The 17,788-nt window shown below is 34.1% G+C and overlaps 1 protein-coding gene across 3 annotated transcripts in view; it reads right to left on the bottom strand.

Moving 5' to 3' along the window:
* ephb1 (EPH receptor B1) overlaps positions 1–17,788 on the bottom strand; it is a 550,777-nt gene that overhangs the window by 167,847 nt on the left and 365,142 nt on the right. For all 3 annotated transcript variants that reach the window (XM_073929961.1, XM_073929962.1, XM_017352258.4), the window contains one exon: positions 3,699–3,854. In XM_073929961.1, the coding sequence (XP_073786062.1) occupies positions 3,699–3,854 (156 nt within the window). The remainder of the gene's footprint in view (positions 1–3,698; positions 3,855–17,788) is intronic.

The raw sequence follows: 17,788 nt of genomic DNA, 5'->3' as shown, positions 1-17,788 counted from the left end.
TTTCTTTGTGCTGGATTGTACTTCTTCAATTCAGCAGAAAACTACAGATAACTGGAGTATGCTACAGAAAAAAAAAAAAAAAACATCTATAAATAAAATAGGCTTCACAACAATTTTTTATTTTATTTTTTTTAACAAAATAAAACTTTATTCAGTATGTTTAGCTTTTCTTTGTATGTGAAATGTATTTTCGATTTCTGGGTGACAATAGTTTTACACATTATTAATTAATTTATTTATTTATTTATTTATTTATTTATTTATTTATTTATTTATTTATTTATTCTTTCACTCAAAAAATGCTGCTTGTTTAAACAACTTATTTAAAACGAGTTTAAGTTTTTTTGGGGACAACTTAATTTTTTAAGGTTAATCCAAACATTCCTTAAATTTGTAAAAACAATTAAGTTAATTTAATCGATTTGTCTTGGGACAACATGAAGGAACTGTGTGGAACCCTGCATTTCTTACAGTGTTCTTTATCCGTTTTGACTTAAAAATAAAATTACACAAAGTAAAAAAATAAAAAATAAAATAACTAAAATAATACAAAATTTAAATTATTAAAAATGTGAAAGAAAACAGAAAAAAGACAAGCTAATTCAAAATATTAAACTGCAGATTTTAAACTTCTGCTAAATAAAGCTAAATAATATGCTAAAACGGGGCAGTTTATCACTGATCTGCTGTGTTATGAAACCTGTTCCCTCTAGTATAAATTAGATGTGCTAAAACAGTAAATATTTCTTAAATAAATTCGATCCAAAAAATAAATAAAAAATCACCCAGAGGCTGTTCAAAATAAGAATAAAACAAGTTATTTCTGTGTGTTCAACATGTTTTGTGGAAAGAAATAAATGTATTAGTAGATGCATCCAAAAAAATAAAATAAATGCAGTAATTGAATTTGTGATTGAAGAAGACCACAGAAACAAAAACCCAAACACACACACACACACACACACACACACACACACACACACACACACACACACACACACACACACACACACACACACACACACACACACACACACACACACACACACAGCTATCTCTATGTGGACTTCCCATAGACACATTTTTATACTGTACTGACTGTATTTTCTATTCCCACCTCAAGCCAACCCTACTCCTAAACCCATCCCTCACAGGAAACAGTCTGCATTTTTACATTTTCAAAATACTTCATTCTGTGTGATTTATGAGCCATTTTCATCATGAGGAGTCTCCACAAGGTCAACATTTACTGGTATTTCTAAAATTGCATTCCACTACAGTGAACTGCCACTCATAGCAGTTGCTATAGTTACTACCTATGTTTGGGGGAAGTGTATTTGTTTCAAACTGTGATCAAAACTGCCAGAAACCAAACACAATGGCTGCGTCCGAAACCGCCTACTGCTCAGTACTGCATTTGAATTTAAAGTTACTAGTCGGGCGTTAGAAAAGTATGTTCTGTACAATATGAATGAGAGAAGTATGAATGGAATTCAGACGTACATTTTGTCATGGTCACGTGACCTACTTGCGTCAGTTGCATCGCTTCACTCCCGTTTATAAATTCTCTTGTGGGGCATCATGGGATAACACAGCTTGCATGGGATGCACACTTCAGAATCTCGCCAGAAGAGGTCATTCGGGTACTTCTAGCATACTGATTTTTGAATTCAATGAATTCAGATATACTACTCGGCTCACGTACTGATTTTACCGTACCATATAGAATGGTAGTATGCGGTTTCGGACACAGCCTAAAGAATACACAACATGATTCTCTTACTGTATATAGTTTTGAATTAGGAAAAATGTGTAACAGTCAATATAGCAAATGAAGCTCCGCCTACAAGTAGAGGAGCCAATCACTGATCGCTCTAGACTGATGCTTCTCTGGGGGAGAAGCTCAGACCAGACATGTGTTTTTACGACAGTGTTTTTGTGCTCAACAAACACACTCGATTCTCAGAGAATACTTGCTTCACAGACATAAGAAATATATCCACATTAAGCTTGAAATCTGTGTTTTTAAATGAACCAACTACACTTGAAAACAAAAGTTTCCTGGTTTTGTAATCTGTATGAAATGAACGTGAGGTACAGTCCGTCCTGTCAAACACACATCACATGACAGGAACTACTCAAACACTACACTCAAACACAAATTGTAAACAAAGTGTTGCTGTCATTTCTGGAGGAGATTCACCATCAAGACCAAGTTGTGAATTACTTCAGAAAAGCAGCCCGATCAGACGATCATTATCCAGAGGATGATAATGTGTACCTGACCATAAATGAGGTTGGTGCTGTAATCTTGTTCCTTTTGAGTGCGCATGCGCATTAGCTCAGGCAACCGTAAAATATATAGATTTTGTTGCATTCGAACGTTTAGAAACTAAACTTATAAGACAGTTTGTTTAATTTTATTGGTGATTCCAAATATGTAATGTAATCGTAATGTAAACTGTTTTGGAGAATTTGATGTTTTCTCATTCAGACAGAATGCCCGAGAGGCATTTCAAAGATGGCCGTCAAGTGAAATAACTTGCCTTAAAGGGACTTTGCTGGATCTACCTGTGCATTTCAAAAACAATGATAATCAGCCAATCAGAATCAAGAATTTCAACAGACCATGGAATAAATAAATAAATAAATACAGGTAAAGAATTATTAGCCCACCTAAATTATTAGAAACACATTTCTAAACATAAAATTTCTAGTAACTAATTTCTAATAGCTGATTTCTTTTATCTTTGCTATGATGACAGTAAATAATATTTTATTAGATATTTTTCAAGATAGTAGTATTCACCATCTAGGTTCTGTAAATAATCAAGAAAAAAGCTTAAAGAGGCTAATAATATTGATCCTATTTTTTTTTTTACTTTTATTCTAGCCAAAATAAAACAAATAAGACTTACTTCAGAAGAAAAAATATTATTATTATTATTATTATTATTATTATTATATTTTTGTCGACAAGAAAAAAAAGTGTTGCTGTTGTTATTGGTATAAGTTTTATATTTAATAATATTGTGACATTCAAGATTTGTCAAGTCAGACAGTTAACTCAAAACAGCAATCACTAGTCTCTCCTCTATCTTAAAAAGTCTCCGTAGTCGGCTTGATAACAGAAACACTGCTGTCACCTCAACGAAAACCCGCCTCTGCTTTCATTTGATTGGATAACGAAAAGACGTGAGTGACATGTCATGCTTTTTCTGCTCAGACTTGGTATTTTTCAATTGCTAGCACACAGTGTGCAACGGCAAAAACATGAGGCGCAACTGGTGGTTAAAACACGCAGGGTGCATAAGAAAACGCTCATGGCCATTAGTTAACCAGTCAAAAGATGTGCCTCTCATACCAAAAGCATGTTGTGATCAACCCCTTAAACATAATTTTGGAAATGTTTAAAAAATAAAAAATTCACAGGGAGGCTAATAAGTTTGACTTCAACTGTATATACAAGTAATACAAGTAATATATCTTCTTTCATTTTCAACACATGATCCATCTAAACAATCTCATCAGCAGGCTCAATTTGAGCAACATCTTCCTGCTGGTGTAAACCTGAGCTCTCCAAGTGCTTGTGAAGTGATGTTCTGACCTGAGCGCTTGAGTTTAATGTTAATGATGATTAGAATAGCACTAATAGGAGGATGATGATGATGATGATGATGATGATGAGAATGACTCACTGGTGCAGGGCATGTCTGGCTGCTCTCCGTCTGCTCGGTAGTAGCCGTTCCTGCAGACGCAGATGGTGGCCGCTTCAGATGTAGATCTGCTGTTGGCTGGACACTGAGAACACAGACCCGGCCCTTGACTAGCCTTGAATGTTCCTGGAGGACACGCTGGGGAAAGAAGAGTGAGAAAGATGTTGTTAGTGAGAGTTTTTATAGCTTTAGTGGACTCTTTAGTGGCGGATAGAGTAAATCAAGCACTTGGGTTAAAGTACAGATAACTCTTATTAGAGTATTACTTCAGTAAAAATTTTTCTGCATTTAAAGTAGAAAAGTATTTGATTACATGAAAAAATATAATGTATAAACAATAATACTGTATATAGACAATAAAAATACAAGGATTTTGTAGCATAATATACAACACCATCCCAGACAATATAACACTTCAAACTGTTAAAAATGTTAATAAAAGTCACCTTTTCCAACTGTTCAAGGTTAAAAATTGTTAGAAGAAAGATCAAGATCCTATAATGCAAAAAAATAAAAATATAAAAAAATAAAAACATCAATCGCAAAATAGAAAAAACTGCTAATTTATTATTTTATTGAACCTGGTGGTTCCAAACATCTTCCACTTATGGATGATGGAGGTCATTGTGCTCATTGAAACTTTCAGAGGAGCAGAAATGTTTTGTAACCTTCTCCAGTCTTGTGCCTCGAGACAATCCTGTATCAGAGGTCTACAGACAATTGCTTGATTTGTGCTTTGACATGCACTGTCAACCCTTAGGCCTTATGAAGACAGGTGTATGCCTTTTCAAATCATGCCCAATCAACTGAATTTACCACAGATGAACCTCAGTTAAGCTGCTGAAACATCTTAAGAATGATCAGAGAAAACAGAATGTACCTGAGCTCAATTTAGAGCTTTACGGAAAAGTCTGTAAATACTTATGTACGTGATTTTTCAGGTTTTTATTTTTATTTTTAATAAATTTGCAACAATTTCAAAAACAATTTTTTTCACATGGTCATTATAGGGTATTGTGTGTAGAACTTTGAGGAAATAAATTAATTTAATCCATTTAGGAATAAGGCTGTAACATAAAAAATTTGGAAAAAATGAAATGCTATAAATAATTTCCAGATGCAGTGGATATAAAAGTTGTCTGTGTTAACAGGTAAGCTAATTGAAAATAAAAGTTAAATGGATTTGCAATGGATTTTTTTTTTTTTTTTTTTTTTTTTTTGCCAACATGATGATGAAAAGAATGACGACAAATGAGAAGCTATTAATGTGCCATATATCACTTGGGATGCAACTCAAACATGCTATTGTTTCAGAACGCACTGCTGACAGAGTGTCTGAAGGAGTTAGTGTCAGTTTACTTCAGACAAAAAATGTGTTTGTGAGAGCAAAGCTTGTATTTGTTCCTGTTTAAGAGCAAGGTGAGACAATTCCTGTTTGCAAGGCCTGTTTCAAGAGAAATGAGTGAAAAGGTGCTCCCAAGACACGTCAGTCAACCTGATGTCAGCACAAGCACAGAAGAAAGGCTAGAAGTGTTTGTTATTGGATTTTAAAAAAAGAAAGACCAGTCTGACTCTTTCAGAGAGGCTATATGGAGGTGTTGATGATTTTGTGCTTGCTGTATAAACCTGTCCCACACTCAGAATGGCAAAAGTACACGCATCCTTTACTCAAGTAGAAGTACAGATAGCCGGGATTCTCCTCAAGAGCTGAGGAGAATCCTGCACTTGTTTATCATTAATTCTGTAGCTACACAACAGGGAGGCTTTCAGCTGCTTCAGCTACATGACCACCAAGTGCAAGCTCACTGAAATCGGTGTGTTTTTGATGAGATCGTATGAACTTATGACACAATGTGCACTGCTGTTGACACAAAAATAACACAAACACATTGTTATTCTTATCCTGACTTATCTCGAGTCTGACATCCTTTACACTGTTCCTGGTATTTCAAAGTTGCTTTCAGCAAACGTAACCGCTTTGTCGGGGTCGGTAAAGTAGAACTCTTTGCCGTTGTGTGATACCCTCAGTTTAGCAGGGTATTGCAGTCCGTATTTCACTCCTGGTTTATCCTTCAGCAACTCCCTCGCGCGTTTGAAAAGTGCGCGTCGTTTTACCACAGCAGGTGGATAGTCCGGAAAGATGTTAATTCTTTGTGCCTTGAAGACAATCTGTTGCATCCTAGCCGCTTTTTGCATTATTTCTTCCATCTCGTGGACATAATGCAGGCGCAAAATGAAAGCACGAGGGGGTTCATCATTTCCAGGGCGGGCACATAGAGTTCGGTGGGCACGATCCACAAGTGAAGGTTTCTCTAGTGACAAGGCTTCTGTCAGGAGTTGAGCAACGAAATCTCTAGGCTTCACTCCGAATTCAGCACCCTCTTTAATGTTGAGTATGCGTATATTTTGCCTTCTGCTGCGGCTTTCATTTGCGACTTACTGCATTTTTCAGTAAGTTGCTCCACGGTGAGCTTCAGTTTAACCAGATCTTGTTCCATCTTGATCATTGTGTCCGACGAAGTAGAAGCGTAACTTTCCAGGCTTGTTAATTCCGCGGCATGATCATCCGTCGTAGCTTTAATCTCCAAAATTGCCGAGTTGGCCTCGTTTTTAAATGCTGACAGTTCTCCTCTGATAGTGACAGCAAGTTGCTCGATCTTCGAATCTATAATTTTCCTAATCTCTGATTTAATTGAGTGAAGTTCTGCACCGAGAGAAGATATCGCATTAAGGATGACTGAGCTGCTCGCCTCTGGAGCATCCTCTTCAGGCGTTTCTTCCACACAAGAGCTGGAGGCTGTCACGGCCTGGTCCGGGTTTTTTCGAGATTTTGCCGGCATAATAAGGAAACTGGACAAATTATATCCGGATGTCGGCTAGTAGTTTCTAGAATGTGAGACTATAAGTATATTAGTGCTCACTATCTTTTACAAGATGTTCTGACGAAGTTATATTAGATTTTTCACGGAGCTGTCTTGAGCTGCGTGCTACTCGCTCATATCGAAACCGGAAGTCACAAACACTTTGGTAAAAATGCTCGGTTCAACAATTTATTCTTGTTGCTCCAACGCAAACTGATTAAGTTAACTTAATATTGTTTTACAAATTTAAGCAGATTGATCATTAAACAATTAAGGCCCAATCCCGATACTATTTTTGTACCCCTAGCCCTAGCTTAAAATTTACTTTTAAGAAATGGGACAGCATTGTCGTAACAGATTCTTACTTCCGAAAATTACAGGAAACTCTTACATGAAAGCACTTTACATAAACACCTTAATTATATTATTGTCTATTAAGGCAAATAACTAGATTACACATGTCCATGTAAACATAGCCACGAGTGTCTTTGAAGTGAGTGAAAGATCCAGAAGGGCATCCTGCTGATTTGATTCAGAAGGGCACTTTTTGGTCTGATGGCTCACTGGTAAGATATACATCAGCGCTCGCATATCAGGAATGTGTGTTGTGTTTGCAGAAAGAAAGAAGCAAAGTCCGATTGTGTTTAGCATTTATACTTATCGCAAACACAACAGCAGTCTGGTAGTGATTGCGTCGCTTTTTTTAGGGGTTAATTATTGTGATATCTCGATTGCAACAGAGAAATACTGTAGACTGTAACACTGTAGGAAAATATCTCTGTAGATGTCTGCCATTTCATGACACATTCAACCTTATACTCTTAAAACGTGAGCAAAATTAGCTGTTTTATTATCACATTACGCTAGAGAGTCATTCAAACACCAGTGACGATAAAGTGACGTTGGGGAATTAGTAATGGCTTCAGCGGTTTTGACGTCAGCTGCAGATGTGAATGAATGGCAGAAGAAAGTAGTTCCTAATAAAAAGGGGTTTTTAGACACTCTGTGTTTGATTTTCTTATTTATATGTATGATTGTGCCGTCAAACTGTTGCATAAACGCAATATCACACGAGTAGCAGTGCGATATGGCTGTATATCAGCACTGGTGGGACACTAAGGCACTTGGCCTGCGGTCTCATGCCAACGTACGCCTCCCACCAGTGCTGATATCCAGCCATATCGCAATGCTACTCATGTGATATTGCTCATTTATAACATTTCACATATATAACTAAGATTCCACATTTGTTGAATATATAATAATGTAGGTGCTTTCGGAAGACACTCAAATCAGCAGTCAACATTTTCTGAACTCTCCAGCAGGCAATATATCATGTCAGCACTAGATCAATGTAATCTGCTGTTAATACTTTGATTAACTGGCATTACTCTGCTGACAGACGGGACATTCTGGATCATGACGGACCTGGATCGACCTGCTTGCATTTAGGCCTGCCATTTGCATCCCATGCATATGCATCACGCTCATGAATATGAATCAAGGGGCAAACATGCGCTATACAGGGGAATTTAGGATGTGGGTGTGATTAATGCACTTATCAATTTACATATAAAGATGGATGAAGGAAGGAATGAACGGTTAGAAATGAATAAAAGAGGTTGAGAAGATGCGTAGTTTGAGCTGGAGGGAGAGAGGGAGTGTGTCTCTTTTTTAATGAGAGAGGACAGGATAATTCATCCCTCTCTCCATCCATATGAAGGAGTGTGACCTGCGCTGCGTGTGAAATCAAACCTCTGTTCCTGAATATCTGCAGCCTTTGAAAAAAAAATAATTAGATGCCATACAGCTCATTAAAAGTTTAGAGGGTCGGGTCCACTTTATTACTCTGTTCTTTTATCTATCCATCTACTCACCCGCGGACTTATTCATTTAGTCATTTAATAAATAAGGGGAGGGGACGAGATTAGACATGTAGGGAGAGAAAGAGAAGAAAAAGAGGAGATTAGACCACAAGGCAGAAAGGGGGAAACAATAGTGATGGAAGGGAAGGAAAAAGGGAAGGGAAGGAAAGAAAATGAAAGGAAAGGAGAGAGTAAAATGTAAGGAAATACAAGAGGAAAGAAAAGGAAAGGACGTAATATAAAGGGAAAGGAAAGGAAAGGAAAGGAAAGGAAAGGAAAATAAAGGAAAGCAAAGGAAAGAAAATTTGAAAGGAAAGGAAGGAGGAAAGGAAAGAAAAAGGAAAGAAAAGAAAAGAAAAGAAAAGAAAAGAAAAGAAAAGAAAAGAAAAAAAAGAGGAAATAAAGGAAAGGAAAGAGGAAAGAAAAGAAAAAGGAAAGGAAATGAAATGAAAGAAAAGAGGAAAGGAAAGGGAATGAAACGAAAGGAAATGTAAGGAAAAGAAAAAAGAAAGGAAAGAAAAGGAAAGGAAAGAGATAAGGAAAGAGGAAATAGAAAAGGAAAGAAAAGAGGAAAGGAAAGAATATGGGAAATGAAAGAAAAGGAAAGAAAAGAGGAAAAGAAAAGAAAAGAGCAAAGGACAGGAAAGGGGAAATAAAAGAGGAAAGGAAAGTACAGGAAAGGGAAAGAAAGGAAAGGAAATGAAAATGAAAGGAAAGAGGGAGAAGGAAAGTAAAATAAAGCAAAAAGAAAAGGAAATAAAAAGGAAAGAAAAGGAAAGATGAATACAAATGGGAAACAAAAGAAAATGAAATGAATGAGGAAAAGTAAAGGAATGAAAAGAGGAAAAGGAAAGAAAGAGGAAAGGAAATATGGAACAAAGGGAAAGAGAAAAGAGCAAATAAAGGGCAAGGACAAGTAAAAAGTAAAGGTAGGGAAAATAAAGAAAATGAAAGGAAAGGGAAATAGGAAAGGAAAGGAAATGAAAGGAAAATAATAAGGAAAGAGGAAAGGAAGAGAACAGAAGAGAAGAGAAGAAAAAAGAAGAGAAAGGAAAGGAAAGAAAGGGAAAGGAAAGGAAAGGAAAGGAAAGGAAAGAAAAGGAAAGGAAAGGAAATGAAAGGAAAGGAAAGGAAAGGAAAGGAAAAGAAAGGAAAGGAAAGGAAAGGAAAGGAAAGGAAAGGAAAGGAAAGGAAAGGAAAGGAAAGAAAAGGAAAGGAAAGGAGAGGAAAGCAGAGAGGTTAAAAAAGAAAGGAAAGGCAAGGAAAAGGAAAAGGAAAAAGGCAAAAGTTTTTTACAAATTTAAGTAGACATAAAACAAATAAGTAAAAAAAATAAATAAAAACACCAAGAATGTTGTTTCAGCTTATTTTAAATAAGTAGTTTGAACAAAAACAATGTCCTTTTTTTCAGTGTAGAACAGGACATTATTGGACCAGATACACCTAATTGAAAATATAAAATCTGATGATTCTAAAAAAAAAAATAATTAAATTGCATTTAAAGTTAACAATTAAGTTATTAGAAAATGTATATTACTAATTAAACTTTATTTTTGTATATATTTAATGTAGAAAATTGACAAAATATCTTAATGGAACATGATCTTTACTTTATATTCTAATGACTTTCAGAAACAGAATCTGATAGAGCTTTATTGCCAGGTGTGTTTACATGATATGAGGAATTTGTTTTTGTGACGATAAGTTTTCACAGTGCAACAAAATGACAGTGACAGGACAAAGAAAGATAATAAAGGAATAAAAAAAATATAAGAATATACAATTTTGACAAATAAATGTACAATATGTTATATACAATAGTGTATGCATAGCTATATTATGTGCAAATTAAATATTAACTTTGCGTGTTCTTAAATAAATAGGTGAGTGTAAGAATAGTGTTTGTTCCTCAATTATTCATTCATTCATTTCCCTTCAGCTTAGTTGTTATATTCAACAGGGGTTGCCAGAGTGGAATAAATCGCCAACTTATTCAGCATATGTTTCACACAGCAAATGCCCTTTCAGCTGCAACCTAGTACTAGAAAACATCCATGCACACTCACTACAGACAATTTAACTAAATCAATTCACCTATAGCGCATGTCTTTGGACTGTGGGGAAAACTGGAGCACCCGGAAGAAACCCACACCAACACATGCAAAGTCCGCACTGAAATACCAACTGGCCCAGTCGGGACTCGAACCAGTGTCCTTGATGTGAGGCGACAATCATTTGTTGAAATATGATGAAGACTATTAGTACTTCTTTATTCACCCTTACTCACCCCGAGTGTCTTCCTTTCACGTAGCCCACGTTTTTTTAAGTTTAGACACAGCAGGTCTTTGTCTAAGCAGTAGATTATAGTGTTTGCTGAAGCGTCAAACCTGCAGACTCTGGAACACTAAAAGTGGACCAACATCTGGTGTAAAAGCATAGAAAGTGAAAGACGGCCCCTCAGGGCGAGCGCTCAAACGCAACACACAGCAGCTCTCAGAGAAGACCTCCATCTCTGTAGCTGTAGGCCAAGCCGGAGGAGAAGCCTGAAAACAGACCACACCAAACGCCCCGTCAGCAGATACACAGACAGGCAGACAACAGTCAGTCCATCTCACATACATACCAGCACTTTCATGGACTGAGAACTGTGAACAGTAGAGAGATTTTTACCTGACAGAAATATCAGAAATGTTTTTTTTGCTGTATAAACGGATCTCTCTCTAATGGATGCACACGTATACACACATGCCCAAACACACACACACACACATGCACGTACGCACACCAACGAATATGCATATGCAAGTGCACATGCAAGCATGAACGCATTTACCCATTTTTAAAAATCATATTTAGATAAATATAAAATTATATAAAACATAAATGTACTTTTACCCCTTATTTATCTATCTATTTATCTATTTATTTATTTATTTATGTATTTATTTATTTATTTATTTGTTTATTTGTTTATTTATTTATTCATTTATTTATTTATTTATTTTATATTATTTTACTTTTTGTTGTTATTATTATTTGTTTAATATTTATTTATTTATTTATTATTTGTTTAATATTTATTTATTTATTTATTTATTTATTTATTTATTTATTTATTTATTTATTTATTTATTTATTTATTTATTTATCCTTGTTGGTAACAAACACTTGACACTAAATGTAATTGACTTTTCTTTAGCATTTTATGTTTTTTTTTTTTTTTCAATTTAGTACATTAATATTTATGTTTTAAACTATTTATTAAAACATAATTATTGCAAATCAATTGTTACAAAGATGGGCAGGGTTTCTGTCTGCCTGGGGACTCTAGCTTTGTTTCTAAATGGCTAACATGGATTTTATTGAGAATATAGCTGTGTTTATGTGCTTTATGAAGGCTGAAAAACAGAGTTGATTCGTTTGGAGTGCACTAGATCATTTCAGAGGTGCACCCAGTTCATAAAGTTCTCCAGAAACTTAACCTGGATGATGGAAGCTTTCAGCGGTGCTTCTGACTGAGCTAAGCCCAGTTTGACTGTTGTTGGTGTCGGCAGGAAGGTTTTTCCCCGGGACACCAACAGGCACTACAGTACGTCATAATCAGGCCCCCACAAGAGCAAGATTGGTTAATTGGTTTCCTGATTGGTTAATGCGGCGCGAATGTTCGTTGAAGTTCAGATTTTCAAGGTTAAGCGTGTCAAACTCGCACCCCTTCATTTGTGACGTTGCCGCTGCCTCATTCGTGCGTATCGCGCCGCAGGATGTCTATTGCATTGACTTAACATGTAAATTACTCTCGCTTGACGCTTCTACCGTGTCTGGTGTGAATGCAGCATTAGACATTTTTTTAATCCTAATAATTAAATTAACAACAACAATAATATTTTATTTAGTTAAATTCAAATTTATTTAATTTAATTTTATTATTTTATTAAAATTAAAGTAAAACATAAAGATATATTTCATTGAAATAATAATAATAATAATAACAATAATAATCATCATCATCATCATCATCATCATCATCATCATTATTATTATTATTATTATTATTATTATTTATATAAAATTCTATTTTATTTTTTATTTAGATTTTTAAAATGTACTTATTAAAATTCATTTCATTTATTAAAATTTAACTTAAATACAAATGAATAATAATAATAATAATAATATTAATAATAATAATAATAATAATAATATTATTATAAAATTCATTTTTTATTTTTATTATTAAAATTTATTTATTAAAATTTTTTTTTATTAAATTAAACTTAAATTTATATTAATAGTAATAATAATAATTATTATATATATATATATATATATATATATATATATATATATATATATATATATATATATATATATATATATATATATATATATATATATATATATAAACAAGTAAAACAAATAGTTAATTAAATATTATGATAAATAATTTAAAAAAAGATAAATTGAAAAGCAAATGAATTAACAAGTGAATGAATGAAATTCATACATGTACCAATACCAAAACATGTGTCGCGTAAATGTAATAATGGAAGCTTATGAGAATAAAAACAACAACGCATTATACATAAAAAAGCACAGATCCCTAATTAACTGAAATCAAAGGCCAAACACAAAATAAAAAAAAAACAAAAACAAACATAAATTAAAAAACGACTGACATTTTCAAATGGCGTTAAATGTGTTGTGTGAATGTAATGATGCAAGCTCAGTCAAACTGTTTGTCGTCCCTCAGGCTGCTGCTGTTTACAGTTTAGCTACTGTTTAATATGGAGCGTCTACAGCTGAATCAGCTACTGTGAAGAGCCCACGGTGTGTGTGTGTGTGTGTTGTGTGTAAATGCTGTTAAAAAATGCATCTGTATGCCATTGGAACCCATTCTTAAAGCACACACACATAAATAAAACACACTCCCACACAAACCTGCATGTCTACTGGCTTTCTGACACTGCAAAATGCTATTCTCAATGCAACATTTTCCGCTAATTGTCTGGCGCCTGTTCAGCATGACATGAATTAATTCCGGGCTCTTTCTCTCGGCCCCAGCCGCTACAAGGGTCAATTCTGCAAAGAAGCGATGACGGAGAGGAACCGAGGACAAGGAACGAGGGAGCGAGGTGTTAGAAAAAAGAAGCAGCAAACAACAAAAGATGGCAAAAAAAGAAGCTATCGTGGGACTGGGTTTTAATTTGGCATTAACGCAACAAACTTTTTTCTAATTGACCTTGCGCATTAGGAGCATGTGGCTTTGGTGTTAAGCGCATTAATTAGAGCTGGGATGTCTCTTTGCAACATTTTGTCAAAGCAGACATGGAAAATAAATGCTTTTAGAAAATCCAACCAGATTTTCTCTTCTCAGCCATGGTGAGAGAATATGTCAGAAGCCTAGAGAGTGTATATTTTAGTTTAATTTTAATAAATAAAATGAGAGTAGTAAATGCCGCAAATATAGGAGAAGTTTAATAAAATTAAAACTTAAAACCTAAATTAAAATAAAAGATTAGATAAAAAGTAAAATAAACAAAATATGAAATTAAATGTAATGATACTAATGGAACTAAGCCGATGAAAATGAATGATTTTAATAAAATTACATTAAATTAATAAAATGAAAAAAAAAATTAAAAAGCAAAATAAAACTTAATAAACTAAACAAAAAGAATTTTTATTAAACTAAACTAAAATGAAATAAAACCTAAATTAAAATAAAAAATAAGACAAAAAGTCAGATAAAATTAAAATTAAATTAAATGGAATTATATTAACAATAATCAAACAAAATAAGATGTAAAAAAGTTAAATAAAGATAATAAAAATAAAATAAAACATTAATTAAAATAAAATGAAACTAAGCCTAAATTTATTAACATGAGATAAAAAGTTAAATAAAAGGAATTATAAAATTTTATAAAAAATTAAAAATGATCAAATAAAATAAGATTAAAAAAAGTAAAATAAAATGTAATAAACAAAAATAAAATAAAACCTAAATTTAAATAAAATATAGGATAAACTTAAAAAAAAAAACTAAATAAAATTAAATAAAGCCTAAAATCAATAAAAGATATTGATTTATAAGATAAAAAGTTAAATAAAAAAGTATTACATTTTATTAAAATAAAAATATTCTAATAAAATAAGATTTTAAAAAAGTTAAATAAAAAATTATAAAATAAAATAAAATCTAAATTAAGATAAAATATAAGATACATTTTAAAGTCAAATGAAAATAATTAAGATAAAACAAAAACCCTGAATTTAAATAAAGATAAAAAGCTAAATAAAATCAGATCAAGTAAAAAGTAAATTAAAATAAAATAAAACCTAACTTAAAATAAAACTTAATAAAATATATGAAATAAGTAAAATATAAATAAAATGAAAGAGAAGATAAAAAGTAAAATAAAACATTTAATTTAAATGTAATTTATACATTTAATTTAATTAAAAAATAATAAAATAAAATAATATATAAAAAAGTAAAATAAAAATAAAAATAGAACAAAACCTAAATAAAATAAAAGACAAGATAAAGAGTAAAAAGTTTATTGAAAGTAAATTGAATTACATTAAAATAATACATTAAAAAAGATCAAATAAAAAGTAAATTAAAATAAAATAGAACTTAAAATAAATAAAATTAATTGTAAATATAAGATAAAATAAGATTAGACAAGATAAAAGTAATAAGATTAGACACGAAAAAAGTAAAATAGAAAATACTAAAATCAATTACATTTAATAAAAAATTATAAAACACAATAAAACATTAATTAAAAAAAAATAAATACCAAAAATAAAAGATAAGATACGATACGATACAATACCATACGATAAAAGGTCAAACAAAAATGATTAAATGAAACTAAATTGAATTACATAAAAAATACTAAATTAAAATAGTATCAAATAAAAAAGTAAAATAAAATAAAATAAAATAAAATAAATAAATGAAAAGCTACATAATTTAGTTTGCAAAAAAAAAAAAAAAAAAAAAAATCAGAAAAACAAAGAACCAGCTGTGGGTCTGGGTTTCAAAACTAGAAACACAATTACAATATTTTGTTATTGACCTTGCACATTAGGACCAATAATTAGCTCTGGCGTATCTTCGCAAACGTTTTGACGGCAAAGAAAAAAAATAAAAACAAAATGCAGCCAGCTTTTCTGTTCAATCTCAGCCATGTTGCTGAAAGCTGAGATCAGCTGGCACAAAGCCCAGCTCACAGGCGGACTCATTCAGGCCAGGTTTGGAGGAGCGGCCGTTTATTCCTCAAAAGAGCAATAAAGCCATTACTGCACACTGGAAAAAGAAACATCGCTCATGCATGGATGCTGAAACATCAGTCAATAGAGCGAGTTTTCGCTTCAGCATGTGTATCCTGCATGTATTGTAGTGAAGTCAGACATTTGACCAGCAGCGTGAGGCTGGGTTACTGTATTGGAGCAGCTTAGGAGGGTAGAGGATGAAAACAATCAAATAACTGGAAAAGTTTGCAGACCAACGTTATGGTTGCTTGATAAGGCCTAGTTTAAATACTTGAAGTAGTTTGAAAACGTTGGCATATACAAGTACATATAGGTTAGCATGTTACTCGCTAGTCATTTGCTAGGGTGTTCAGAGTGGTTGCTAAGGTGTGGTTTGATTGTTGCTAGGGTGTGTGAAGTCATTGCTAGGTGGCTGCTAAGTGTTCTGAGTGGTTGCATGGTGGTTGCTAAGGTGTTGCTAGGTGGTTCCTAAGGTCTTGCTAGGGTGTTCTGAGTGGTTGTTAATATGTTGCTAGGCAGTTGCTAAGATAATTTGAATGGTTGCTTGGTGGTTGCTAGGGCATTGTTAGACGGTTGCTAGGGTGTTCCAGGGGGTTGCTAAGGTGTTGGTAGGTGATTGCTAAGGTGCTATGAGTGGCTGAGTGGCATAATTCCTTACATTGGAACATTTTGCTTGGGTGTTCTGAGTGGTTGCTAAGGTGAGGCTAAACTGTTGCTATGGTGTGTGGAGTCATTGCTAGATGGGTGATAAGGTTGTTCTGGGTGGTTGCAAGAATGTTGCTAGGTGGTTGCCAGGGTGTTCCTGGTGATTTCTACTCACATAGGAACAAAATTATTGGGTGTTCCGAATGGTTGCTAAGTTGTGGCTAGACTGTTGTGAGAGAGTGTTGAGTCGTTGCTAGGTGAATGCTAAGGTGTTCTGAGTGGTTGCAAGGTGGTTACTAGGGTGATGCTGGGCAGTTGCTTAGGTGTTGAGAGGTTGCTAGGCGTTTGTTAGTGTTTTAAGTGGTTGCTAAGGTGTTGTTAGGCAGTTGCTAAGATATTCTGACTGGTTTGTAATGCATTACTAGGGGGTTGCTAGGGTGTTCCAGGTGGTTTTAAATGTGTTGGTTAGTGGTTACTAAAGTGTTCAGAGTGGTTGAGTGGCATAATCACATAAGAAAATGTGTGTTCCAACTGGTTGCTAGGGTGTGGCTAGACTGTCGCTAGGGTTTGTGGTGTCATTACTAGGTGGCTGCTGAAGTGCTTCAAGTGGTTGCAAGGTGATTGCTGAGGTTTTGCTAAACGGTTGCTAGGGTGTTCTAAGGGGTTGCTATGTTGTTGCAAAGGTGTCACTAGGCAAATGCTAAGACGCTGCTAAACAGTTGCTAGGGTGTTCTAAGGGGTTGCTCTGTGTTAGCTTGGGTGTTGCTAGGTGGTTGTTATGATGATTTGAGAGGTTGCTTGGCAGTTGGTAGGGTGTTTTGAGTGGTTGCTAAGGAGTTGTTAGGCAGATATTTGGAGTGTAGTTGCTAGGGTGTTATTAGACGGTTGTTTGGGTGTTCCAGGGGGTTGCTAATGTGTTGAAAGGTGGTTGCAAGGGTGTTTTGAGTGGTTAAGTGGCATAATTCCTCACATTGGAAAATTTTGCTTGGGTGTTCTAAGTGGTTGTTAACGTGAGGCTAGACTGTTGCTAGGGTGTGTGGAATCATTGCTAGGTGGTTAATAAGGTGTTGTGGGGTGGTTGCAAGGATGTTGCTATGGTGTTGGTAGGCGGTTGCTAGGGTATTCCAGGTGGTTGCTAAAGTGTGCTAAAGCATTGCTGTAGTGTTCTAAGCGGTTGAGTGGGAAAATTGCTTTCATAGGATTTTTTTTTTGGGGTGTTCTGAATGGTTGTTAAGTTGTGGCTAGACTGTTGCTAGGGTGTGTGGAGTCATTGTTGCTAGGTGGTTGTTAAGGTGTTCTGAGTGGTTGCAAGGTGGTTACTAAGGTGTTACTAGGGTGTTCTGAAGGGTTACTATGTGGAAGTAAGGTGTTGCAAGGTAGTTGCTATCTCATTCTGAGAGCTTGCTAGGCAGTTGGT

Source organism: Danio rerio, chromosome 2, assembly GCF_049306965.1.
Source record: "Danio rerio strain Tuebingen ecotype United States chromosome 2, GRCz12tu, whole genome shotgun sequence".
Classification (NCBI taxonomy): domain Eukaryota; kingdom Metazoa; phylum Chordata; class Actinopteri; order Cypriniformes; family Danionidae; genus Danio; species Danio rerio.
The sequence above is the reverse complement of the archived record's forward strand: the minus strand, read 5'-3'. Positions and strand labels throughout refer to the sequence as shown.